The 27,927-nt window shown below is 40.1% G+C and overlaps 1 protein-coding gene across 14 annotated transcripts in view; it reads right to left on the minus strand.

Annotated features, from left to right (window-relative positions):
* Positions 1–27,927, minus strand: part of SEC24B (SEC24 homolog B, COPII coat complex component) — an 82,548-nt gene that overhangs the window by 9,039 nt on the left and 45,582 nt on the right. For 8 of the 14 annotated variants that reach the window (XM_070261583.1, XM_023628667.2, XM_070261585.1 and 5 more), the window contains 12 exons: positions 25,032–25,255; positions 16,928–17,112; positions 13,251–13,353; positions 11,217–11,343; positions 10,393–10,502; positions 8,341–8,453; positions 4,906–5,024; positions 4,502–4,557; positions 4,052–4,258; positions 1,684–1,807; positions 1,115–1,273; positions 230–403 (listed from right to left, as the gene is read on the minus strand). In XM_070261583.1, coding sequence (XP_070117684.1) covers positions 230–403; positions 1,115–1,273; positions 1,684–1,807; positions 4,052–4,258; positions 4,502–4,557; positions 4,906–5,024; positions 8,341–8,453; positions 10,393–10,502; positions 11,217–11,343; positions 13,251–13,353; positions 16,928–17,112; positions 25,032–25,255 — 1,701 coding nt within the window. The remainder of the gene's footprint in view (positions 1–229; positions 404–1,114; positions 1,274–1,683; positions 1,808–4,051; positions 4,259–4,501; positions 4,558–4,905; positions 5,025–8,340; positions 8,454–10,392; positions 10,503–11,216; positions 11,344–13,250; positions 13,354–16,927; positions 17,113–25,031; positions 25,256–27,927) is intronic. The other 6 variants (XM_070261586.1, XM_070261582.1, XM_070261580.1 and 3 more) reach the window with 1 other exon arrangement.

Here is a 27,927-nt window from a genome sequence, read left to right on the forward strand (position 1 = left end):
GGATTTAGCATGAACTGTTTACCAGACATATACGATTCTGGGAATACAAGTCAAAAAAGATATTAAAGATTCAACAATGAATCAAAAATGAGTAAAAGCAAAAAAGAAAGAACAGAGTATACATTTGATTAACTACTGGCAACTCCACTCCTTCCCACACAGGCTCATTCTCCTAGCCCGTGAGAGGAGGGGCTTGCTGCTGCAGTCCCACCTCACTCTTGCCGCACACCTTTGCTCGACGTGTACAACAGGGCTGTCTGAAAGCACACCAGGGACGTGTCTGTCAGACTCTCTTCGATCGACAGCTGCACCGCAAACCCCGCGTCAGGATTGATGTTGGCAAGGGACAGCAAATCAGTGGAACGGACAAAGAAGTTCCCGTGAAAAGTGTGCATTGAAAGACCTAGGGAACAGAAAAGTAGTTACAGCAGAGGGAGTAACACAGACCTCCTCTGCTCTAAAAGACGAGGCAAAGTAGTATTTTTACTTCATGAAAAGCTATTATTTAAAGCAAAAAAAGTCTCCAATTCTGAATCAAAAGGATAACTTGGGAGTAGGACTGCAGTGCCGGCAGAGGCTGTGAAACAGCAATTCTAAAACCCACTATGGTTATGTAAAGGGAGACCCACATTTAACCTGTATTAATACACTCTCACAATACGTCTCCTAAGTGACGTGAAGTCAGACAAAGGCCTAACGCACAAGATCAAACACAGCAGGGTTACCACACAACCATGAGAACCCCGCGAGGAGACGTTCACCCTAGGCGATCCACACTGAAGACCCCTGAATGATTACGAAGGCACAGCCCATTAATTCGACAATTTTCACGTAAGATCATCCCTGTTCTCCTACCTCCCCTGCTAAAATCACCTCCAATATGCTTTTCCCTTAGGTTCTTCCTAATAAAGAAAAACATTGCTTTTGCCCACTTATTCGAATTACTCATGAAATTGGGCAATGATTATTCAATAACTATATATATTTAAAACAGGGTACACTTAACTGGATCAAGGAAAAAGTCCTTTATGAGGAACAATCATTATAGGTAGTGACAGGTAGTTAATTTTGACAAAAATATGTAATATAAACCATAATTTTTGTAATTTCATACCTTTAGTGCACCTTATTCTCATAACAGCTTCAAATCCAATTTTTCTTGTGAGATATCGTCTGAGGTCTTTCTGTAACTTTTCTGCTTGTGAAGGATTGTGAGTACAGTGGAAAGACGGATAATAATAGATGCACCCTGCAGAATACTTGGACATGCAAGCTTCAGAGAGAAACATGAAAAGTATGAGCTACAGAGCAGGAGTGCCCGATCTGTCCCCTAGCAGGACAGGTTCCATATTATGAGGAACTCTAAGTCACAACAAGGATACCTAAGCTGTCAAAATAAGGATCATATATAAACCTGAGAAAATACAGACATCTGTAAAATATAAGACACAGTAAAGTTTATTGTTGCGCAGAATGGCAAGGAGATCCTATTTTAAAAACCAAACAGTAAAAGCATTTTACATTTGTATAGTGCTTTAAAGCTTACTGGCAATTTTCATAGATATCTGTCTAATCCACATGCCTCTCTCCCCAAACTACTGAGAACTCTTACTAAAGAGGTTAGATTTAATTATGTGCTAAAAATGTGCATGTAAACAGATAAACACAGTGCTACGTCCTTACCTAGAGAAGCGAGATCAGAATACTGTGAGCTCAGGAGGAACAGATCCACCGCGGTCTGCTGTCCTGAGCAATCTAAAGCGAGCTTCTTGTAAAAGTCGGTTGCAGGGCCAAGATGTTGTACAACCTAAGTCAACAGGTCACAAAGTAAGAGCTGGAAACCTTGAATTACGCACGTGTTCTCATGTCTCTTGTTATAAGGAAGAGGACAGCCTCTGTCCCCATCAAAATAAGGATTTTTTTAAATGTTGAGGCATTTGGCACAGATTTCCTGTAAGAATAATAACCGCTAACATTTATAAAGCACTTAGGTGCCAGCACTGCTTGAGATGTTTTATATAAATTATTTAACCTTCATAACAACATATACCTTAAAGAGTTATCTACGTATTACAGATGAGGAAACTGAGGCAAAAAAAAGGATTAATTAGGGGCTGGCCTGGTGGTGTAGTAGTTAAGTTCACACGTTCCACTCCAGCAGCCCAGAGTTTGTGGGTTTGGATCCTGGGGGTGGACCTACATTCCACCTGTGAAGCCATGCTGTGGTGGCATCCCAGATACAAAATAGAGGAAGACTGGCACAGATGTTAGCTCAGGGCCAATCTTCCACACCAAAAAAAAAAAAAAAGAAAGAAAGAAAGAAAAGAAAAAAACGATTAAGTAACTTGACCAATTACATAGTTATTGAGTGGTGAATGCTGGAATAAAACTCAAGTCTGACTCCAGAGTAAGCTGTTAACCCTTATTATATACTGCTACATAACAATGTGAGAGAGTAAAAGATTAAGGAAGGATTTTCCTATTGGTATGAGGACACTACAGCTGAGAAGGGGGCACTGGAAAAAGAGTTAAAACCGCAGGAGCCAGGCTCCAAGTTCTTAATTACAACACTCATTCCATAACAAAACACCTCAATCCTCCTAATTATACTGTATGATTATTACCTTGGAGTTTATGCAGATATGAAGGAATACGTAAAACACAATAAATATTTAAGCTTTTGAGGCCCAGGCAGGTAGAAAATATGTCTTAAAGTTAAATGATAATAAAAAACCCAACACTGCATCAAAGAACTCAGTAAACACATAACACCTTCCTGTGTTCAAAACACCTCCATATTCTACGACTGGATGCAATGGATCAACAAACCAAATGCTAGCTGTCCTTGGTGATGAGTTTGAAAAACATACTTGCCCCAATTTACTGTGAAATTAGCTTCTTCCTCATAAAGCAATTTAAGAATACAATTTCTATAAAAAGTGAAATATGGTGCTGTTTTTCTTTAGCAAATTGGTGAAGAAAAAAAAGCAACAATTCTTAATGGTGGCTAGACGATGAGAGTCCGTAAGAGTACAGGTTGATAACAAACGCCAACAGGTAAAATACATTAGTAACTTCAGTAAAGCCTATTAGACTCTTTGACCCGATAATTTCACTTCTAGGAATTTATCCTAGGGAAAACCGAATGAACACGTGACTCAAGAGTTATGACACTATGGAAACTGTTTAATCCATACTCATAACTAGCTGTGATGGCATTTTCTCATACAAAATTTACATATGGAACAAAAATGACTGTTCTAGTTAATTTATTATTTGAAATACGGGATTAAAATATCCTGACCAAATCTTCATGTAAAATCCAAGCAAGACCCAGCCTCACGTCCTTTCTCTTTAATAGTGGAGATACTGGAGACAACTTAACCATTCACCAGCCGAGGGGCAATTAATTAAACAAATCAAGCACTTTTACAGTTACTATAAGACAGTTTTTAAAGAGAATTTTTAGGGACCTCAGAAAACATTCATAATATATCCTCCAACGAAAAGAGTTAAAAACTATAGCATATATGTAGGATGTCCGCTTGTGCTCATTTGTGTTTGTGTAGTTCAATGTTGCTCTGACAGTGAGACTACTGATGATTTACACCTGTTTCCACCTTCCAAGCCTGGCACAATGACTTGTATTATCTTTATCATTAACAAGTTTATTGGCCTGAGCATGTTCAATTGTGACATCTCAGATTTAGTAAATATTATCATTTGTGTAATAGAAAAGAGCAGTGGAGTCAGAAAGTTCAGTCACACCCTCACCATTAATAGCTATTTAACCTTTGGCAAGAGAGTGTAATGTTTCCTCATCTGTGAAATGAAAGGGTTTCAGTAAATGATTTCCAAATTTCTATGACTTCCAAACAAAGTAATAAAAAGAACACAATGCAACATAAAAACAAGACGATAACTCGAGTTAAACTCCCTCACCAGTTTTTTACTATTAATGAAGCAGAAAAGTGGAATAACAAATAATCACGAAGAAATTGAGGTAGAAAACACCACCTTGAGTGTGACAGAGAAACCAGACACCCAGTACCTTTGTGCTCGATCTCTGATTGGGATCTTCTCTGGACTGTAGAAGTCCTGCACCCAAGGAAGGCAACTGTGTCTGAAACACAGACACACGGCCACCTGTTGGAGACATTAATTTAAAGGCAGCCTGAAGCGCAGGGCCGAGGGCACTGTGTGTCTCTCTTGTGTTGGTGAACATAGTCGGCAATGCATTCAGTAAGTCCTTTATAAGCTGGGAAAACAAAGATTAAAAGCTGAATTACTGAGAAAGCAAGGCAATACTCTTCTTTAAAACATTCCAGAGTACAGCGTGTGCCACTACATTCTGGGGACTATAAACTGAGGAGCCAACAGATAGCCCACCTACACGGTCTATGGCAATGTTAATTTACCAGGGAAACAAATGTTAGACATTTCAGTAAACACGTGAAATAAAAGAAACATTTTAATACTTCAAGAAAAAAATCGACCTCACCTCTTTACTTTCATGTAGATTCACAAGTAAGCTATCTGGTGTAGGCAGAAAAACATCTGTAGGGAACATACATATTTTAATCAACAGATGAATCAAGTCAGAAGAATATAATAAATTTAAAAATCTTAGTTTTTATCAGGCCAACATGTAATGAGCACTATAATATTGCTTTATTAAATATATATACACTATATTCTATACGTATGTGTGTGTGTAGTACACACACACACACAGAGATGTAAAAAACTTAGAATCAAGTATTTTCTAGGAAGCAATTATTTTTAAACAAATATCAAAGTGTACGAAATTATCCTTACAGCATTATGACACGACGTATTGTCAAATAAAGGAACTTTAATTCCAAAGTCTGCATTGGAAAGGCTTCTGCTTTATTCACTGCTTACCGTCTATCTCAGACACAATCAACATCTGAGGCTGTGACAATCCTTCTTGTAAATCGTAGAAATGAATAGTGCTATCAAAGGTCAGGAAGCCTATTCTTGTTCGTGAATCTCCAGGAAGCCTAAAGATAAAAACGAAAATCTTAAATTCAAAGTGCTCAGAAACATATTATATTTAAAAAAATAGTGAAATAGTAAACTAAGTCTAAGAATAATTACATATACTTTTTTACAGAGGACAGAAAAGTCACCCCTGTCTAAACCAGCACATATCAGACAAGAGCAGGATAAAACATGCCATCTTCAAATGAAACTTGACATGTTTAGAGTTCATACTTCAGAAAACCGAACTATTGTCAAATAAACCAAAACTAAAAATGACATGATTTAAAAAACAAAAATTTCTGGGGCTGGCCCCGTGGCCAAGTGGTTGAGTTCGCATGCTCTGCTGCAGGTGGCCCAGTGTTTCGTTGGTTCGAATCCTGGGCACGGACGTGGCACTGCTCTTCAGACCACGCTGAGGCAGCGTCCCACATACCACAACTAGAAAGACCCACAACAAAGAACATACAACTATGTACCAGGGGGGCTTTGGGGAGAAGAAGGAAAAAATAAAATCTTTAAAAAAAAAAAAATTTCTGGGGCTGGCTCAGTGTGTAGCGGTTAAGTTCACGTGCTCTGCTTCGGCGGCCTGGGGTTTACCACTTTGGATCCCGGGTGCGGACCTGTGCATCGCTTACCAAGCCATGCTGTGGCCAGCACCCCACATACAAAGTGGAGGAGGACGGGCACAGACGTTAGCTCAGGACCCAGTGTCCTCAGCAAAAAGAGGAGGATTGGCAGTGGATGTTAGCTCATGGCTAATCTTCCCCCAAAAAACAAAACAAAACAAAAGTTTCTTGCTAACTTTTCTTTGAAACAGATTCCTTTAAAAGTAAAAAATTACTACTATATTCCGTTTCAATATTTAAAAAATAGCATATTTTGTTTAAGTATTTTAAGGACAGAATGACAAATGAGTACTTTCTAAGAAAAGATTGAATGTAATGCAAATCAAATTTTAATGTGTAAAATTTTTATTTATTTATTTATTTATTTGAGGAAGATTAGCCCTGAGCTAATATCTGCTGCCAATCCTCCTCTTTTCGCTGAGGAAGACTGGCCCTGAGCTAACATCCATGCCCATCTTCTTCTGCTTTATGTGTGGGACGCCTACCACAGCATGGCGTGCCAAGCAGTGCCATGTCCGCACCCAGGATCCGAACCAGCGAACCCCTGGGCCACTGAAGTGGAACGTGCACACTTAACCACTGTGCCACTGGGTCGGCCACAATGTGTAAAATTTTAAATAAAAATCACATTTAAGAACATTGAGACATTTTACTTATCATCAATCTTTAAAATCTTCTCTAAAACTCAGTATTCAAAAGTCAGTGCCATGGCGAAAAATAAATTACCATTTCATTGCTGGTCAAGCTCTCCTTATTAATAAGATGGATGCCTCTTCTTACAAAAGTATATTTCTAAGCACCACCAACTATGTGAACTACTGTTATGTAATTTATTGTTTTGGCAATGCCTTTAAAATATTTTTGAATACTACAGGATGCCCAAACAGTATGCAAGTAGTATTACTATTAAGTATGACCAATCGGGCTACTTAGATACAGTCTGCAATCTATGTCCAAAAGCATTTCAGAGAACAGAACAAACTTTTTTTCAAAAACAAATTTTATGTGGGTGTTTAGCTGACCCATACCGGTCAAAATTACGATGTTTCTACAGCCTACAGTTGGCCCGTACAATCCACGGCTGGTTGAATCCGTGGCGGGAGGAACCCATAGAAACAGGAGGCCGACAAAGGAACTCTGTGGATTTTGGTATCTGGGGGGGTACCAATCCCCCGTGGATACCAGGGAGGAATATAATCTTCACTTTCAGATTTCTAAGGTCCTTGAGTATTAGGGCGTTTGTTACCCATCAGAATGGAGACGTCTTACCTACTCTACTTCAAGCTTAAAACACACAGAGTTGAGCTGGAACTGCTCCAGCATCACATGCCTCTTTCCCAAAGTTATACCCAGAGCCCCTTCCAAAAACACGTTGCCATATTGTTGCTATCCTATCACCTTTAACTTTTTTACTTTCCTAATGCTTGTACTTTCTGCCGTGATCAAACAAATAGACATTTTAAACACTATTTTCCATTCCCAATTTTCTCCTTTTGGTTTTGCATAGTCTATTTAATTTGCAAATAGTCACTCATCTTTGTTGGACAGGCTCCTGGCTATATCCTCATACTTATCCAGCAAGCCATCTCTTTAGTCTTAAAAACTGTTTCTTTGCAAAGCATCTTCCATTGCCACTCACTGCTAAAGCTCTGTCTGAATTAAGCACTTGTGACTAAAGAAAAGGAAAATGCTTCAATCCAGGATAAAAACAGGAAAATTCTAAGTTGCTAACAGAAACTAAAAGCAAATGATTATCTCTTTGTTTTTATCTCAAACGCCTGGATGTTATCAGTTTACTCACAGGCCAAGATCAGTGATTGTGGTCACTGGCGCCAGCACTCAACAGCACAAGGACTCTGAAACTCGCAGGGAAGATGGAGGAGAACCTTTTGGGACCACCAAGAGGACTTCCGACAAAGCATTCACACATCACCACCCTAAGCCCCCAACACACCAAGAACCCCTGCAGCAGTGAACCACTCTTCCTGAAAACCTGAAGTCCTATCTCTTGTGGGTATTGAAAAAGAAACGTACAAACAACTTCGCTTTCCAGAGATTTGGAAGGTCCATTTTAAAGCTAGCTGAGGGTCTCCTTCATGACTAACACAGGCAGACACAGAGGCAGGAATTAGAGCTAGGGATAAGCAACCGACCCTGTACCCTATTTCCACTTCCCAGTACAGCTCATTACTAATGTGCCAAAACGAAGAGCTCAGTTTCTGCCTTCTTGAAATATTCCACATAAAATCAATTCCCTCTTTCCCTTTATCCAGCTCACTCTCTCATTAGCATATTTAAAAGTATCTTAGGAAAAACTCCTTGCTTGGGCATAAATTGCAGCCAGATTTCTCTCATCCAGATCCTTCACACCCTGGCCAAGTCAAGTTTTCTGGGCCCCAGTGCTCAGATCTGCTAAGTCAGAGGGATAGTTAGATGAGATCTAAATTCCTTACTTAGGAATCCTTTAAAAGTTTTAAGCATTAAACCTTTTATGATTTATGATTCAGACACCAAGTCATAAACCAGAATAATCCAAGGAGCAGGACCCTTATTCTAAGGTAGACAGGAAGTAGTCTTCAGCGATAGGTAAACCAAACTTAATAAAAACCAACCTCACAAACTGCTAATAAATACTTTACATTTACATACATTTTTATACACACACATATAAACACACACACACGCTATGAGTAAAAAAAATTCTTACTTGTCTAGATTTTCCAACAGTGACTGGCACAAAATTGTCAAATATCCAGCTTCCACTGCATTATGAGACACATCTAAAACAAACAAGTAAACTGCAGGTTGAGGAGGACGAAGCTGAAAGGAATGAAAATAAAGTAACTTATTTAGTAGGTACAATTTATTCTTTTTCTATTACTATTACTACTGGATATTTACTGAGTATATTATACAAAAAGATACAGAAAAAGGATTGATTTTTTTTTTTTAAGACTTTATGTTTCCTTTTTCTCCCCAAAGCCCCCCGGTACATAGTTGTGTATTTTTAGTTGTGGGTCCTTCTAGTTGTGGCATGTGGGATGCTGCCTCAGCACGGCCTGACGAGCGGTGCCATGTCCGTGTCCAGGATTCGAACCGGTGAAACCCTGGGCTGCCGAAGCAGAGTGCGCGAACTTAACCGCTCGGCCACGAGGCCAGCCCAGGGATTGATGTTTTGTAAGATCTTCTGTGCTAATGAAAATGACATCCTTTAACTTTTTTCTTACAAAGTTGGTTGTAAACTAAGCACGATAAGGTGGTGGTTACACAGTAATGGTTAAATAGACGGGCTAAATGTTTTCCTGATAAGAGTGTTGGCTGAGACATCGTTCAAAGAAAAATTGAACTTATGATTCAATACTAACCTCTATAATTCCTTCCCTACTCCTAAAAACACTTTCTATTATTATTCATGTTTTAAAACTTGATCACCATTAGTACTAGCTACTGGGTCACGGGGTGGTGGCCTCATCCCGAGGGTTAAGTGCTAAGTGTAAAGAAAGTCCTTGTGATGGTATTCTAAATATGTGAAGTCCTTATTTGCTGGAGACATACACTGAAGTATTCATGGGTTAAATGACAGGACACTAGGACCAGCATTTCACAAACTGCAGGGGGAATGAGGTGAGGGGGACTGGGGTGCACTGGGGATAGATGACACGTATTTAGCCAAATGTTCACTGTTGAAGCTCAGTGACGGGTGCATGATGGCTCATCATATTGTTTTCTTTGAAGTATGCTGGAAAATTACTGTTACAGAAAGTTAAAATAAAAGGATATATAAAATCTTTTTAAAAAAACATGCCAACCAAGGATCATATGGCTCATAGGGCAAAAATTAGATTCCTTCTTGCCTCGTCGCTTCAATTACATTAAGGTTCCTAAGGAGCCAGCACAGAGCCAGGAACACAGTAAGCCGTAAGGGCAAAAAGCTGAGAGCAAAACTGACGAAGAGGGAGTTTACCATGGTCAATATGAGAACAGATAAGAAACAGAACTTAAGCAGGCAGACATTAAATTGGACATAAAGGACCACAAAAATTACAAAAATAAAGAGAAGGGCCAAGCACCAGGAATTTAATACACATTAGTTGCCCCTGTTCACCTTTTCCTACTGTCAACACTACATTTTTGTAGACAACAGATTAGAAATGAGGATACGGAACAAATCTAAGTTATAAATATATTTGAAATGAGTAGATGTGATAAAGAAGATGAACAGAACTTAGGTCAAAAATTCATTTTTGTAAGCAGAAAAGAAGAAAGAGATCTTAGAGTCAGTATAATTAAAGAACAGGTAGAATTTTATGATGAATGAAAAGAGAAAAATCAGAATCTCATTTATCTTGAGATCTGTACAGGGTGAATCAGTAAGACGGTGATATCTTTTAAGAGCTCAAAAAGTACAGTTTTTAGCAAAAATATGAGCTTTTCTGTTTGAGGGTCTTAAACATTAAATGGTTAAAAGAATATTTAAATTCATCCCACGCAAGCAATCGAATGAAAATGGCAACAAACTGTAGATGTTAGTGCTCATCGTAAAACATCACTAACGTTTCTCAGTGATAGAATTGGTTTCTTCTAGATCAAGTAACCTTCACAAAGAGTTTTCTATTTGTTATGTATAAACTTTCAGCATTAATTTAAAAAATTCGTACTATGGACAATTTCAAAAATTTGGACAAGAATTCACTTAGCAGCAAATTACAAATGACCAATACAACTGTACCCCACAACCAACTTTAACCTGAATAGTTACCATATAATCTGAAGAAGCAATGAACTCCACAGTCGAATTCTGAACTTCCGGTCGTTTATGAGGCTCTCCATAAGATCGAGTAAGGGGATTATACATGAATTCTTCAGGAACTAGGTAAGAATGAGGAATTCAGTACAAATTTAGTAACACAATTTGTAACTACACACACATATACATGCGTAGAAATAAACACCTGTATCATTAATAATTATATGAGGTTTATGACAGTTCTGTGAACATCTAATGGTAAAAACAAATCCCTTAAATTCTCCTTAAAAAATATACCAGAAGGATAAAAAAACATTTTCTGAAATCAGGTGAGGAAACCAGGACACATGTAAGCTTGCTTCTTAGGCTTGTGTCCTATTTATTACATCACACGACACGGAATAAAAATCAAGACAGAAACACCAATCTGAAAGCCACTATACTAAGAGGACCTATGAATGGCTAAAGGGAACAACAGACAGACATGCACGCACGTCCACACACACTGGCAAAGTCTACGCTGAGTCAAGTGCACCAAGTGTACAAACAGAAGACAACCTTAACTTGTCAGGGACAAGCTTAATCAGTCTGCATGACCCCATCTGTGTGAACTTCACTGCTTGTTTTGTGAGCATTTTTTTTTTACTTTCCCTTGTTGTCATTCTGGTCATGGTCAATTCTCCCCTTGGCCAGCCAACATGAAGTGTCCCTAGCTAGACTCTCTCCGTTAAAAGCGGCATGGAAGTTTCTAAAGCAGTGAGGAGAGACCAGACGACAACAAAACGTCAAGTGTTAAAATAACAGGAAACACACTGACTTTCAGAATCGGGACTCACCGTCGTTCACCCGATAGCACAGGTTGCACTTCCACCTGCGCTGGTCGATGAAGGACACAAAGGGGTTGATGTACGTCCGGCAGGACCGGCACCTCACGATGGTGTTGGACGTGATCACTGGTAATTGCTGGGAAGGAAAACGAAGATGTTGGAGCAGGAAAAGCACCCAGAGGAAATGGACACACTTCTCTGCTCCACCCACAGGACAGAAACCAGAACTGTTTCCAAACGGAAGCATTTTGACAAAATCCAGTGATGTGCTGAGCAACACAGCAGCTATCAAGTTTCCTCCCTCTTTGTCACAAACTATAAGATAACACTCAAGCAAAGTCAAACCAAATGCAATAAGTTATTGGCTGATGAGAAAAGCCTTGTTGGCCAAGAAAGTAACATAGAGCTCAGAGCTCTCAGCTAGACTCAGAAATGGCAGTGAGAAAGAAACCTACGCCACACAGACGTGCCTGTCGCTGCTGCCACACCTGTGCTGCACCATGAGGCCCTGCTCCAGAGGGCCCACCACAGTCTGGCAGGGACCGAGGCCACGGAAACCAAACCCGTGTGCCTTTAACAAATACACCTCTTTAGGCGTAGTTTGGGAGAGGAACTTTATATTCAGTGTAAGAAACTTAGAAAATACAAAAAAAGATTAAGAAATCACATATTATTCTGCCTTCCTGAATTAACTCCTGATAACATTTTAGTATTTTTCCTTCTAGCTTTTTTTCTACCTATACGTAAACATTTATATTTTTGTATTTAGCTTTTTTCATATACACAATTTTTATTGCACAAGTAACTACATATCACTTGTGAAAAAATCAGGAAAACTGAACTGAAAAGGAAAAAAAGAAAAATTGCCCTGAATTCTACATCCCAGGGGAAGTCATTTCTGCCAATTTAGTGTATATACTTCCAGAAGGTATCATATGGAATCTGTATTTAGACAAAAATTCTCACCTATGTACTTGGGCACTTCACTATCTTGGTTTCGAGATGAAGGCTGTAATAGTATCACGGGTGATCAAGTGATACTGACTGAATGAACAAATTCAAGGGACTTATGGCATGTCATAATTATCTTGCTTTCTACCCACTTTGCTCTTTCTGGACATCCTAGTAGGAAAGTCAGCTCTACGAGGAGGAGTACTGACTTCAGCAGTCCCAGCACACAGTGTGACAGGTAGGCAAGACAGTTGTTGGACGAATGACGAGAGACGCTCAGTAGCAGAGAAGAGGAGAAAACCAGAGTGGCGAAGAGTGTGAGGGAGAGATGCAACTTAGAAAGTGTATATAAAATATATCTGGAAACTTTATTTCTGAACCTTAGAAATTTTAGTTTAAATATGACATATTTGCATGCAATACCAGAGGTATGGGTAAAACTCCAGTAAGTTATGTATTAAACCAAACAGACTGTGGAAACTTAAACAAGGATGTTTCAATTCAACAGACTTGAAGCGCTGGGACTTTGCTCTTACAAAGGATATTTGTTTTATACAGTTGGGAACAATCACACAGTTGTCCTCCCTCACTGGACATCACTGTTTCTGCTTCCTTTATATTTAATAAAGGACTTCTGCAGTTTACCTATCCCCTACGGCCTTTCCAACTTCCCAAACTACTAATCTTTCCAAATCCAGCTCCGACCTCGTCACTCATAGACAACTTCTGCTCCTCTCCAGAGGGGACCACGGCCACGCTGCACTCATGGCCTGAGAGCCTCACGGAATGCCACTGGTTAGTGTTCGTTACCCTGCACTGCGGCCATCTGTTTTCACATCTCTGCCCCAGTTAGGTAAGAACTTCCTAGGGGCGAAGTCAAGGACTTAGTCATCTCCGAATTCATCAGTGCTTAGTTCAGGGCCTGTCACAAAGCAGACGCTTGGAAAATGTTTGCTGAATTGAATCTGACAGAAACAATTATTTCTAACTTCAAATAAAAGATGAAAAAATTCTAAGAAAATACACAATCTAAATACCTTGCACATAAGCACACAAGTCAGTCCCACAAACATTTTATAACGTGTCACTTACCGTGAGGTCTCTGAAGGGATGTAGCAACAGTCCTAGGGGAAGCTTTGCTTTGTTCAGCAGAGCCTGTGTCTGTGGAATGCTGGTCAGAGTACACCGAAACGAACTGCGGGAACAAACACACGGCCACATCGGCTATCGGGAAAATGCACCGAGGCAGACAGTTGCTGTTGATAATTAAGAACATTAAAGGGCCTAAAGGAAAAATCATCTGGATATGTTATATAACTATGCTAGGAAGGTCCTGGTTACTTTTAACAGGCACATACGTAATGTAAGTCAAAAGACCTCAAGTAAGGACTCAACAATTTCATGGTGGAAAAGCACAACCCATTCGGAAAAACACAATTTCTCCATTCTGACCCACATGGAGGGTACAAGCAGGAGGGAGGGAAAGTGCACCTCTGCATCTCTAACGATGCTGTGCCCACTTCACTGGCCCCTCCTCGCTTGCTGAACGCATACTCTTACCACAAGACTCACGCCAGCTGCCGTGTCTTCTGAAGACACCCTCCCCCACCACGAGTCAGGAGCAACGGCAGCTTCTCCTGTGCTCTGAGACCTGCTGACACTTCTGTCCTATCCATCGGTCTGATTTCTACAGTTGGTTGTGTACCTGTCTGAGTTTCCCACTTATCACCTGAGCATTATTCCTCCTACAGAGTAAGTGCTTCTAACTTGTTAAGTTGTATTATAAACTCAGTAGGCATGAGTCAATAAAGGAGCAACCAAAGAGGTAAGCAGCAGAAGTGCTGGAAGCCAGGAAAGGAGTTCTAAGAAGACAGCACGTGGGGACACGCAGACAGGTATGGACGCAGGCTGGTCCCTGCTTCAGGACTTCCACGTGTGCAGTGGCGCAGCCTGGCACACTCTTCCCAGAGTCACATGGCTTGCTCTCTCACTTCACTCAGACCTCTTCTCAAATGTGAACTCCTTGGGAATACCTGTCCTGACTCCTCAGTTGAACAGTCACCCCCCCCCGGATCCCTCCCTGCTCCCCAGCAGTATTCCACATCACCTCACGCACTCACTGGTTGGACTGCTCACAGCACGTATTCCCCGGGTGGATACAGCTCCATGAGACTGGGAACTTTGTTTACTGCTCATTCCCAACACCAAGAAACAGTGCCTGGCACTTAACTTAGAAGGTATTCAGGAAATTTTACTGGATGAATGATTTATCTTAATATGTAGGCACAATTATTATTCCTGTTTTACAGTTGACAATACTGAGAATTTGAGAGATTACGTAATTTACACAAAGTCTCATAGCTACTCATCAGTGGATCCGTGGTAGGGACCTAGGTCTGTCCACTCCAGAGCCTGTACTCCTAATTACTCTGCTTTGCTATTTTGATGAGAGAGACTTTCCCAGAAAACACATAATTGAGTAGAAACACATACACCATTTCCTACCTGTGGAATCTCCTATACATCCACATATACCACAGTGCCCTACTTGGGGACGTCTACCCATTCATAACACAAGGCTGAATCCCCAGACTCATGGACCTGAGAGCACCTACACCCAGAAGGATGGGCAGCTATCTCCAACCCAGAACCAGTGGTGATACGTCTCAGGGAAATGATCTTGGCACTGCCTTAGCACTGAGGGGGGTGGTGGCAGAGCGCAGCAGAGGAAGGGACCCTTGGAGCACCTCCGTCTTCTGGTCTCTGTAGTGGAAATCTATCTAAGATTCTGGTGGAAACAAGGAGGAGCTTAGGGGCCGGCCCCGTAGCTGAGTGGTTAAGTTCACATGCTCTGCTTTGGTGGCTCAAGGTTTTGCCAGTTTGGATCCCGGGTGTGGACATGGCACCACTTATCAGGCCATGTTGAGGCAGAGTCCCACATGACACAACTAGAAGGACCCACAACTAAAAAAATATACAACTATGTACCAGGGGGCTTTGGGGTCGGGGGGAGGGGGGGGAGGAGGATGAGGAGGAAGAGGAGAAGAAGAAGGAGGAGAAGGAGGAGGAGGAGGAGGAGGAGGAGGAGAAGGAGGAGAAGGAGGAGGAGAAGGAGGAGAAGAAGAAGGAGAAGGAGGAGGAGGAGAAGGAGGAGGAGGAGGAGGAGGAGGAGGAGGAGGAGAAGGAGGAGGAGGAGGAGGAGGAGGAGGAGAAGGAGGAGGAGGAGGAGGAGAAGAAGAAGGAGGAGAAGGAGGAGAAGAAGGAGAAGAAGGAGAAGAAGGAGGAGGAGGAGGAGAAGGAGGAGAAGGAGGAGGAGGAGGAGGAGGAGGAGGAGGAGAAGGAGGAGGAGAAGAAGGAGGAGAAGGAGGAGGAGGAGGAGGAGGAGGAGGAGAAGGAGGAGGAGAAGGAGGAGAAGAAGAAGGAGAAGGAGGAGGAGGAGGAGGAGGAGGAGAAGGAGGAGGAGGAGGAGGAGGAGGAGGAGGAGAAGGAGGAGGAGGAGGAGAAGGAGGAGAAGGAGGAGGAGAAGAAGAAGGAGGAGAAGGAGGAGAAGAAGGAGAAGAAGGAGGAGAAGGAGGAGAAGGAGGAGAAGGAGGAGGAGGAGGAGGAGGAGGAGGAGGAGAAGAAGGAGGAGAAGCAGGAGGAGAAGGAGGAGGAGAAGGAGGAGGAGAAGAAGGAGGAGGAGGAGAAGAAGAAGGAGGAGAAGAAGGAGGAGAAGGAGGAGGAGGAGGAGGAGGAGGAGGAGAAGAAGAAGGAGGAGAAGGAGGAGGAGGAGGAGGAGGAGGAGGAGGAGAAGGAGGAGGAGGAGGAGGAGGAGAAGGAGGAGGAGGAGGAGGAGGAGAAGATTGGCAACAGATGTTAACTCAAGTGCCCATCTTTTAAAAAAAAAAACAAGAGGAGCTTATAACTTTTTTAAAAAGCTAGAAAACTGTTGCCTTAAAAAAGGCAACTATTGGCTCTAAAGAACACATTCTCCTAATGCAAGGAAGACAACAATGTCGTTCGGTGAGTCAGTGTTTATTCATGAGGAGCACAGATTCCAGGAGCAGGAGGATGTCTTCTTAAAGTGTCTAGGTGCAGAGGAATACCCTGTTCTCAGGAGACAGCAGTACTGAAAGCGGGCAAGAACAGAGAGCTTCCAGTTTGGGAGGCACTGTGAGGTGACAGCTCATCCACCCAGGACACACCGGGGCCTGGGGGCCACCAGATGCAGGCTGCCCGCTGAACCTCTCCAGGAGGCAGGACGTGCTCAGTCAAGGCAGTCAAATCCAGCTCCAGCTGCGTCAATAAGCCCGGGGGGTGATGGGCTTCACAGTGATACTGAGTGGGAAAAGAAATTCAGAGAGAAACCGTTTATCTAAATCGGTTCTTGGGATTACACAAGTGAAGTCTGTGTCCTTTTCAAGAAAAGACTGAAGGGCATAAAATTTTAAAGATTCCACCTTTTTTAAAAGACATCAGAAGTTATTACTGGTGAGGTGAGGGAAAAGAAATCTAAGAAAAGAAAAATATGTTAGATTTGGGCTCCTGAAACCCTTTACTCCAACAGAAGAAAACGTCCCCAGGATCAGGCGACAGTGAATGGGACTGGACGGAGACAGAGACGGGGTCAGGAGACGACCCGCACTGACCTTTACACCTACAACTTCCACACAAACTAAAATAGAAAAGTCCACAGTGACAAAACTTCCAATGAAGGACGACTTTTGAAAGTCATACAATGTTCTTGACAAAGTATATTACTCACTGAAGATTATCAAATAAATACTTACTCTGGGCTACAGTTTAATTTTCTGAGGTCTAAATTCAAGTTAGGGACAGGCGCCCACACAGGAGTCACGGGTAGGACATTCCTGTCCTGAGTGAGGTTCACAGGCCGCAGGCTCTCTGGCTGCGGGGCGCTCTGCAGACTCAGCCCTCCCAGGCCGGAGGACAGCTGGTTCAGACCAGGATACTGCTGGAAGAGCAATTCACAGCACACAGAGAAGGTTTATTACAGCGCACACAAGACTTGAACACACAGAAAGAGCGAGAAGATAAGACAGTTTAAATCTGGCGTGGTAACAGAATGACTCAACAGGGCAGCGCCAATTAAAGCGTTCGTGAAAAAACCTCCAAGCAAAAATACCGAATAAACTGAAATCTTATTAGCACGGTTAAACCGCACAACAAAATTTCAGCAACAATGCTCTTCAACATCAAGAATTTGGTTTCTCTGAATGCAGTTCATACTGGAAAGGCAGGATTAATGCTTTTATTTTCAAGTTTTTTCAATCATCAATTTTCAGAATAATGAGTTGGTGTCACAGACATGTATAATGGTGTTCATTGAATTTTTGCTTTGCTTATTTTTTCTATGCTTCCTTTGTTATAATAATAATAATGTCTACTATTATGAATTCACAGCTTTTTATTAACTCAAAGTGATGTAATGAATTACAGTTATTTTGCATTTTGATACTCAAACTATCAATCTTTGGCCAGTGAGAGCCCCTTCAAGTTGGCCCCAGTGTCCTTTGGACATAGGCCTATTAGTCTCTGTTAGCTTCCTTGCTTTCTGGCACAACGTTTTGTACTATTCCTCCTTCAGACCCCAAATTAGTCATTTACCCAAAAAAGAATCTTGACTCCGGGTTCCTTTTGAGTGGGGATGGTCTCTAGAGACCGTAATCTGGGTAATAAGGCTGTTCACTGCTGGTGTGCTGTTATTACTTCCAGACTTGTACAACAGGTAGAGACAGAACACATACATTTTTAAATAGAGGAAAAAAACCAATGGGTTCACACTGACATTTCCAATTCAAATTGAAGATGATGGCGTTTTAACTTCTTTGATTTTACATCTGTATCTCTTTTGCTGAAAATCTTCATTCCTAATGGTAATAGAGTTACTTATTTGTTTTATCCTACAATGTACTAAAATAGTTTCAAAATAACACCACCAATATTATTATAAATGTAAGGTTAATAAACTAAATGTAAGAGTTCTTCGTAGTAGTTTCTGTCCTTAGATTGCATCCCTCTGAGAACGTACACAATGTGGGGTTTAAGATCAGCTGGAACAATGCTTTTTCTCTGCATCAGAATGCATTCGACCTGATAAACAGGGTCTTGCTTTTAATTTTTAAGGACTGCTTTTTTATCTTTTTAGACAATGTTTTTTGAGTAAACATAACATTTACATAATTCTAATGTCATAACTTTACTATAAGATATATTCGAGATACCTTGTTTCACTTTTGATCCCTCTACCTATAGTTAACAATTTTTATTAGTTTTTGGTTTAGTCCTTCCATTGTTTCTATTTACAAATATAAACTAATACATACACACTGCTCTAAATATGATCCTTTTTTTTTTTACCTAAAGAAAAATGTCCTGGCAATAACTGTCTCTATATACAGATTCCCCCCCCCCCTTTTTTTTTTTTACAGTTACTGAGCACTCCATTATGTGAATGTACTGCAGAATTCCAGCTAATAAATGCAGAAGGACAAATTCAGGAAAATCACTGTTTTACACCCCATACTGAAATAAATGATTCAGGTAACGGTCATCTAGAATAGATGATAAACAGATACCAACAGATGATAAAGCCACCAGGCAAAAGCTCACCAGGGAGCTTCACAATGAAGGGATCGGGCTGTCACCATATAAACCCAAAATCCTAGCACCACTCAAAGGGAGACCACCAGATATTACTATGAGGTACACAGAAACAAAATATATTATTTTGGCTTAGGTAAACAAATGAAGTAATAATCCTGAATATAATCAAGCCATCAGATCTAACTTCCAGTCCACAGAAAACAGAACAGAGGAACAAGCTAAATGAACCACAAGAAGCAATGAGCCAAATTCAGAATGTGGGACATTCCAAGGGACAGTAGACCTGGTTTTTTCAAAAGATCAAAGGCATGAAAAAACAGGGGTGGACGTCTGTATTAAAATTAAAAAGAGAATTAAGAGACACAAGCAAATACAATTAAATCTTGTTTGGATCCTGATTTGAACCAACCAACTGTAAAAAAGCAATTCTGAAAGGAATGGGTAAATTGGAATATGGACCAAATTTTTAAATGACATTTAGAAACTACTCTTACTTTGTTGGATAGGATAGTGGCATTGTGGTTATACAAGAAATGCATCTCCCCTGCCCTGTTGCCCAGGATTTGCTTGAAATCCTTAGCAAAAGATGTGTGTGGAGGTAGGGTGTAGATGAAACAGGCATAACAAACTGTCAACAGTAATCGAAGATGGTGATGTTGTGGAAAACACAACTGGATAAGAAGAATAATTCTCTAAGTTTTCAGCAGACCTGTAAAGGACGAGAGAAAAATGACTGTACGGATGAATAACAGTACATAATAGAAAACCCCAAACAGACCCAAGTTTATAAGATTTTAGGATATAAAGTAAAGCTGAGATATTTAATCATCGAGAAAAGATAGATTAGTTAATAAATGACAGTGAACTTAGCGCTAACTACTTTTGGAGGGAAAAGGAGATTTATTATTTACATTATGTACCAAAATAAAACCTTAAATGGATTAAAGATGCAAAACTGAAACCACCAAAGAACTAAAAAAAATTAGATAACTGGAATATTTTCATCTTAAGGTTGAAAAGACCTTTCAAAGGATACAAAGGTAATAATAAAATAAATTATAATGTGACTATATAAGTTGAAACATTTTTCCAGTGTCAAAAAAATACCATTAAAATTAAAAACAAATGACAAGTTAGGGAAAAAAACTGCAATATATATTAGACAAAAGGTTAATATACTTATTACAGATAGCTTTTACAAAGCAGAACAACCTGAACAGAATAATGGTGAAAATATGAACTGGGATTCCAGCCAAGAAACACAAATGACTGATAATTATGAAAAAATAAAATATTTTTGCTTATAAAAATTAATTCTTGACACACTTAGTAATAGAAATAGGCATATATACTTTTGCTTGGAATATAAACTGGTACATTATTTCTCCATACCTGACCACCAATACTCACCAACTCCTGCCTGCCTGACCCGCCACTTAGATGTCTCTTAGGCATTTCAATTTAACATGCCCAACTCGATTCCCACTCCCAGACCTAGTCCTGTCTTCACCACCTAACTACACTACCCTCTTTCCAGTTGCTCTGCCAAAAACCAAAGGGTTACCCTTGATACCTTCCTTGCTCTCATCTACCACATCCAACCCATTAACAGGTCAAAAGGTATCCCTTATCTATTCACTTTTGACCACCTCTACCCATACGACCCTAGAACAAAGTACACCCACCTGTTTCCAAGATTAGGGCAAAGCTTCCATTTGTCTCCCTGTTTCCGTTTTTGTCTTTTCAAGTACTCCCATCCCTAATCCATTCTTTACACACAGCAGCCGAAATGACCTCCAAGTATGTGAACCAGTTATCCTTCCACCACACAGAATCTGATTCCACGGTCTCCTTCCTCGCACTTGGGGTAAAATCCCAGCTTCTGACTATGGTCCTTCCCTAGCTCTCTGATCCCATTGCTGTTACTCTTCCCATCGCTGAGGTGCAGCCACACTGGGACTTTATTCCTGGAACACGTCCAAGTCACTTGCACGTATGCTTCCTCAATCTGAAAGGCTCTAATCCCAGATTTTTCCATACCTGGTTTTTCTTGTCATTCAAATGTTAACTTAAACACAACTTCTAAAATGAGGGCTTTCCTATCCACTCTATAACCCAAAGCAAGCGATTTCTTCAACTTGTCTTACTTCAGAGCACTTGTAACTACCTGAAATTATCCCATTAATTTACTGATTGACTTACTTACTGCCCATCAACCCTGCCCTCCCACCAGGTGTCCTGAGAGAAGAAACTGTTCAGTAGTTTGCTCCTGTATCCTCAGGGTCCAGAGCAGTGCTCCCACACAGCAGGAACTCACTAAGCTTTCATGAGTGAATGAGCAGAGAGAAATTCTATAGTCCTGTCAAATTAGGTGCTTTCAATCAGTAATTTCACCTGAAGAAATTTCATCTAAGGAAACAATGAGACAAATGCACAAAGGTGTGCACATACACGTGTGTATGCTGATTCTGACACTCAGCTATGCCCAATAATGGGAAGCTGGTTGATCAGAAAACATTATGCAGTGATCAGATGAAGGATAAACAATAACACTGAAACGTTTTCTCTTATGCTGTTAAAGGAATAAAAAATTTATAAAACAATATCCCTATTTATCGAGTTCTTTTATTTGATTGTTTAATAAACAAGTCATTTGGATGACCAACTTCTTTACTGGCTTCGCCTCCAAATGCAAGAAACCTAGAAGGACAGATTCTAAGTGCTGCTGTTCATATCTTGCTGGTGGGACTATTGGTTGATAATTATTTTCCTCTTTTTGCTTATCTGCATTTTTCTATAATTGATCATGCACCTTTTTTTGGTTAAAAAGGCTATGTATGTCTGGTTTTTCATATATTCACTAACATACTTTTCTAATTTTTATTTTCACTTTTAAACATCAAATTTTTTCCTGTTTTTCAACACTGAAAAACAAATTTTAAGTTTTTTTCTTCCTTAAATGCCAACTATTGGGGTTTCCCACTATTTAATAAGCTCATCTCAAACTAACGATACAAAGAAAGCCCTTAGATGTCAGAACCCTCCCACTGCTTACACTAAGTGCAACACTTAAAGGCATTTCAATTTTATTAGAGAAGGTGCTTAAGGCTAAAGTAAGATATTTTATCCTACGTAGGACTTCAAAAATAAATGGTTTCTTTTAAAATTAGCTTGATAATGCTAATCCCAGATTAAAATCTATAATCTCTTTTTTGTAGATAGGTAAGAATTTAAAAGTATGTCCTAGCTGTGTGCTTAAATCATTACTGCTCACTGAGCCTGAAACAGTAGTGTCGAAAAACTATTTCAAATTCACATTAGACAGAAATGAATGACGGCTTTGTAATCTTGCTTAGAGAGGGACGTACATCAATCTGACTATGATTTTCTTCTGCACAAGTCCCTACCAGTTGAGGAGGAAAAAAAGGATTAATTCTGAGCTGGAAGGACTTTTGTATTCTCAGAACTAAGCCTGGTCTTGGTCAGAAGAGTTCACTTATCTGAGTCTTGATTTCTTCACTTAAATAATGAAAGGAAAGGATCATCTAACGTAGAAAAGTCAAAATCCCAAGTGTTCTTAAGGATGTGAAGTAACTGGAACCCTCACACACTGCTAATGGGAGGGATAAACTGGAACACCTGCTTTGGAAAACTACTTGACATTAACCGCTGAAGCTGAACATACGGATACCCCACAACCCAGCAAGTCCACTCCTAGATATAAACACTCACTGAAAAGACAAGAACAGAAACATTAACAACAGCACTATTCATAATAGCCCCAAACTGGAAATTTACCCTAATGCCCATAAACACAGAATAAATGAATTGTTGTAAATTCACACAATGGAGTACTACAATGAAAACAAAGGAACTACACGCACGCCACAGGCAGCATGTTGAGCAGGACAGTCTAGACAAGAGTACACACAGTGCGGTTCCCTGATGTGAAGTTTCAAAACAGGCAAAACTAATCGTGGTATTAGAAGTCAAGACAGTTGTCAACTGTCGTTTGGAGGGTCAGCGACTAGAAAAGGCATGAGAAAGGCCTCTGGCTATTGCTTACGTGAGTGTGTTCAATTTGTAGAAACGTATCAAGCTGTATGCTGTTGATTTATATACTTTTACATAACATAGATTACACTTCACTAAAAAGTTAAAAAAACGGAAGGTGGGACTGGGTGATCTCTAACAGTCGACTTCTAAAGCTCCGGCCTCATGGTGCTCATCTCAAACGTGACTAATGACCCAAGCTACTTTTTAGTCTGTCTCTGTCCCCTTTATCCAAACTCCTCTGATCCTTGTCCTAGAGCTAGAGCATAAAAAGGATTGTGATTATAGAAGAAAAGAATAAAGTTATATTTAAAAATCTAGCATATTAAATAGTAATTTTTACTTTCATTCCAAAGACAATCTCCTAACTCTTCCAAAACAACTTCCCAAACAAAATGGGAAAAGAATAACACTTCCCATTCTCCCATGTCAGCAAACTTTTTGGTCAAGGGTCAGAGAGCAAATGTTTTAAAGCTTTAAGAAACACACGGCCTCTCTGGCAACTACTCAGCTCTGTCACTGCAGTACACAGTTGCCACAGAGAATACATAAGGCACAGGGCACAGCTGCTTCAATAAAGTTCATTTCCAAAGGCAGGCAGCAAGCCAGATTTGGCCAAAGGACCTTTTCCGAAGCCCACTACAGACCACTCACTGTATCAAAGGAACTTTTTCCTTGCCCAACATTTTCCTCCAAGGACCAGATCCTTTCTTTGAACTTGGTTTTCTTCTCATTAAAATGCAGAAATAAAGTATACATTATGCCCTTAACAGCAATTTGCCTAAAGCACGAGTCAGACAAGAATGACTTAAAAATGTTTCATGTGGCGGGGCTGGCCCCGTGGCCGAGTGGTTAAGTTCGCGCGCTCCGCTGCAGGCGTCCCAGTGTTTCGTTGGTTCGAATCCTGGGCGCGGACATGGCACTGCTCGTCAGACCACGCTGAGGCAGCGTCCCACATGCCACAACTAGAAGAACCCACAACGAGAAATATACAACTATGTACTGGGGGGCTTTGGGGAGAAAAAGGAAAAAATAAAATCTTTAAAAAAAAAAAAAAAAAGAAAATGTTTCATGTGGACGTATAAAGCCATGAAGAAAATCTGACGAGACCAAGGCAGGGAAATCTGTACCAGCCAATCATACTTCTCCAGTGCCTCTCCAGCTTCCTTCTTCCTTCTCCATCTTAATTCTAAGATTAAACTCCAGAAACATGATTTTCCTATTTCTCTCTAATTTTCATTATTAGTTCACCATAAGATGAAATTCCTATATGGTTAGTCTAACTAAGCTTTTTATTCTAAGTGGAATGCTTTTGCCATTTCAATTGCTTCCTTATATTTTATTTTCTTTTCAATAAATACAAATGTAAAATGCTTACTGTTCTCTATTACTAAATTGACATGGTACTTAAGAGGCGACTCCAAAAGGGTCACGTCAGACGGGGTCACAGCAGTAGCTGATGAACTAAGTCCTGACGAGCAGTGGTGTGCGCCGAGGCCCTCGCCAATCTCACTTACATGTCATGGAGGTTTCTTCAAGTTAAGAGCTGGAACCCAAATCCCAAACCACACTTATACCATGTCATTTTTTGAGGAGAAAGACAACCTAGTAATACAGAATTCTAAGAAAAATTTAACATTTTTTTTAATTTCCTGATTATAAAATTAATATCTGCACATCACAGAGACTCTGAAAAATAAAGGTACAATGAAGAAAAGAAAAATCAAAGTTGGGGCTGGCCCAGTGGCGTAGTGGTTAAGTTCACATGCTCCACTTGGTGGCCAAGGGTTCACAGGTTCAGATCCTGGGTGCAGACCTAGCACTGCTCATGAAGCCATGCTGTGGTGGCACCCCACATAAAATAGAGGAAGACTGGCCCAGATGTTAGCTCAGTGACAATCTTCCTCAGGCAAAAAGAGGAAGATTGGCAACAGACGTTAGCTCAGGGCCAATCTTCCTCATAAAAGAAAAGAAAAGAAAAATCACAGCTAAATTCTGATCCAGATTTAACCTCTTTAAATATTTGATATTTACATTTATTTCCTTTCATGTTTTTCTATGTATGCATATGCAAAAAAACCAGAATCAAATTCTACGTATGCTTGATCAAGGCTTATCTGTACCTATGCTCCATTTGAATCACCAGGGATTTGTTAGAATTGATAGTTTCACAGCTTTTAGAAATGTGGTGTCTTGACGTGACTAAGTACAAACCTGAGCATACTGCTGGAATCCAGAATACACGGGGCTGGCAGATGGAGGCCCAGCACCAGGGGGAGCGGCAGCATTCTGATAACCAGGCTGAAGCGCTGGATAACCATACCCGAACGGCTTGGCCACTTTTGAAGGCTGAGCAGCAGCGGGAGCTGGAGCTGACGTTGGGTCAGACTCAGGAGCGGGGTCAGGAGCAGGACTGCTGGCTGATGAAGACAGCATGTCTAACAACGGGAAAAAGACAGTGGTAACAGCTCAAGATCCGGACTCTGTAAAGACTTGGCTCCTGGCTGAGCCACAACCTCTGGCATTTCCCTTTTTCTTTTTTTTAACCTTTTATTATGAGAAATTTTGAACATACACAAAAGTAGAGCGAAGAGAATAATGAACCCTATATACTCATCACCCCACTTTAATAACCATCAATATTTTGCTAATCTTGTTTTACATGTTCCAACCCCATCTTTTTTTTTTACAGAAATATTTACAAGAAAACTCCATATTGGTATGGTATTTCTTTTTTAATATTTTATTTTTCCTTTTTCTCCCCGAAGCCCCCCAGTACACAGTTGTGTATTCTTAGTTGTGGGTCCTTTAGTTGTGGCATGTGGGATGCTGCCTCAGCATGGCTTGATGAGTGGTGCCATGTCCATGCCCTGGCTTCGAACTGGCGAAACCCTGGGCCACCGAAGCAGAGTGTGCAAACTTAACAACTGGGCCATGGGGCCAGCCCCCTCAGTTGGTATTTCTAATAGATAAGACTTTTATTTATATACGTGGATTAAATATATTTTATATATAAATATATTATACAATAATTTATATATAAATAAAAGTTATTTTTCTTTTTATTCTCTCAGCAGGAATAGAGATAAGCAGCAGAAAATAAAGCAAAGCAATAAAATGGGTGTCAACTACTCTTCTCTAACTTGCCTTTTATCTCCCCTGTGATCTATAAAAAAAGTCCATGGAAAGAGGGGCCTATTTCCACAATCCCCTAGAAGTCTGCATTATGTGAAGAGGCAAGACTATGAAAGTATGAAAGATGGTGTCCACAATAGTCTCTAGCCCCTAAAATAATGTCTGGTATATAACAGATGCCAAATTAACTTTTTTTTTTTTCCTGCTCTTTCTCCCCAAATCCCCCCCGTATACAGTTGTATATTTTAGTTGTGGGTCCTTCTAGTTGTGGCATGTGGGACGCCACTTCAGTGTGGCCTGATGAGCGGTGTCATGTCTGCGTCCAGGATTCGAACCAGTGAAATCCTGGGCCGCAGAAGCAGAGCCTGTGAACTTAACCACTCGACCACAGGGCTGGCCCCAATGCCAAGTGAACTTTAATGAATGAATGTTCTTCCTCTATTTAAATTTAAAACAAAAACAAAAATATGATTAAAACTGTGAAAAAAACCTAGAAAATTTCATTATTCTATACAATAACAAAAAGAAACCCTAACAATTACTCTACTACACATAACCATTATTAACATTTTGGTATACTGATTATTAGCTTTATTTTAAAGTCAAATCCACCATATATATGTGTTTTAATTTATTTTTCACATAAAAAACCATATTCTTCACCAGCAATCAGATTCTGCAAAAACATGTTCTAAAGCATCTGCCTTAAGGAAAAAGTTTTTACGGAAGCACATCTTCTTTCGACTCTAATTTTGGAGATACATTCCTAGACTTTCTGCTATTGTCTTTGCCAATAAGCCAAGAGTTGGCTGACTGGCTTTCTGGTAAGCTCTCAGACTTGCTAAAAGGACAGGAGCTTCAACGCAGTGTCACATCCTCAGATCTCCTGCCTGTCCCTCCTCACGGTGACGGGAAGATGAAATATGACAATAGTCAATAGCATCAGAAATGAAGAACTGGAGTCATAAACATGGAGGTCTAAAACTGTACAGTTCAAATGTTAGTGAATAAAGTAACTCTTCTAGGATATCTTTATAACACTCATTGCTTTTGGAATGGTCCACAACTTCTTACACACACAGACACAGACACAGACAGACACACACACACACACATCCCTAGGGAAAAATCCTTACCCAGAGAAGACTGAGTAGCTTATTCAAGTATTCTTGAAACGTTAAAAGTGAAATCTATACTGAGCTGACAAAATTAAAAGTTTTCTATGGACAGTGATAGCAAGATGGTGTGTTTAATTAAGTATAGCACACTCCAACTTCAATTAAGCTTCATGCTGGATTATTACCAAAGAGATGAGAAATAAAGAGAAGGGCAAAATCACTTGTTCTGTTAGTCCTAAAGTCTGGAATCATTAGAAAGAGAGAGAAAAAGGAGGTCTGGTGTGGTTGTCAGGCTGTTAGTGATGGGAGACCGGTGAATAAGAAAGATCACAGTATATTATAATGAAACAATTATTAATTATAAAAGTTTGTATTTTTTTTCTTTTAATACTATCCACTACTCCTGTTCCTATGTAATGACCAATGTTATTTCCAGATATGGTTAAAAATAATGCCTCCAAAACCTACAACCAAGTTGGTTAATCTATTTACCTGGTGGAGGCAGCCAGGAGTCATGGGGACGTAAAGAGGCAAAAACTATCTATATTCAGAGGCTAGCTGGAAGGAATTCAAGGACCTATGCATGAGAATAGAAATACAAAATTTACTGAAGGAGCTGTTAGCATAAAAAAAGAAGGAAAAAGAAGAGGAAAATTATTCACTATTGAAAGTCTTTTAGAAAGAGGAAAAAGATAAAGAGCTTGATAATAAAAATAAAATAATAAATTTCCTTAGGTCTTCCAGAAACAACTTTCACAGTTGTTATATGACAATTAACACTGGTAAATTAAGGCTGAGAAATACCAGGTAAACATCCTTTTTTTCTGTTAAAAATATACTTGCAATTATGTATAATA

Source organism: Equus caballus, chromosome 2, assembly GCF_041296265.1.
Source record: "Equus caballus isolate H_3958 breed thoroughbred chromosome 2, TB-T2T, whole genome shotgun sequence".
Lineage (NCBI taxonomy): Eukaryota > Metazoa > Chordata > Mammalia > Perissodactyla > Equidae > Equus > Equus caballus.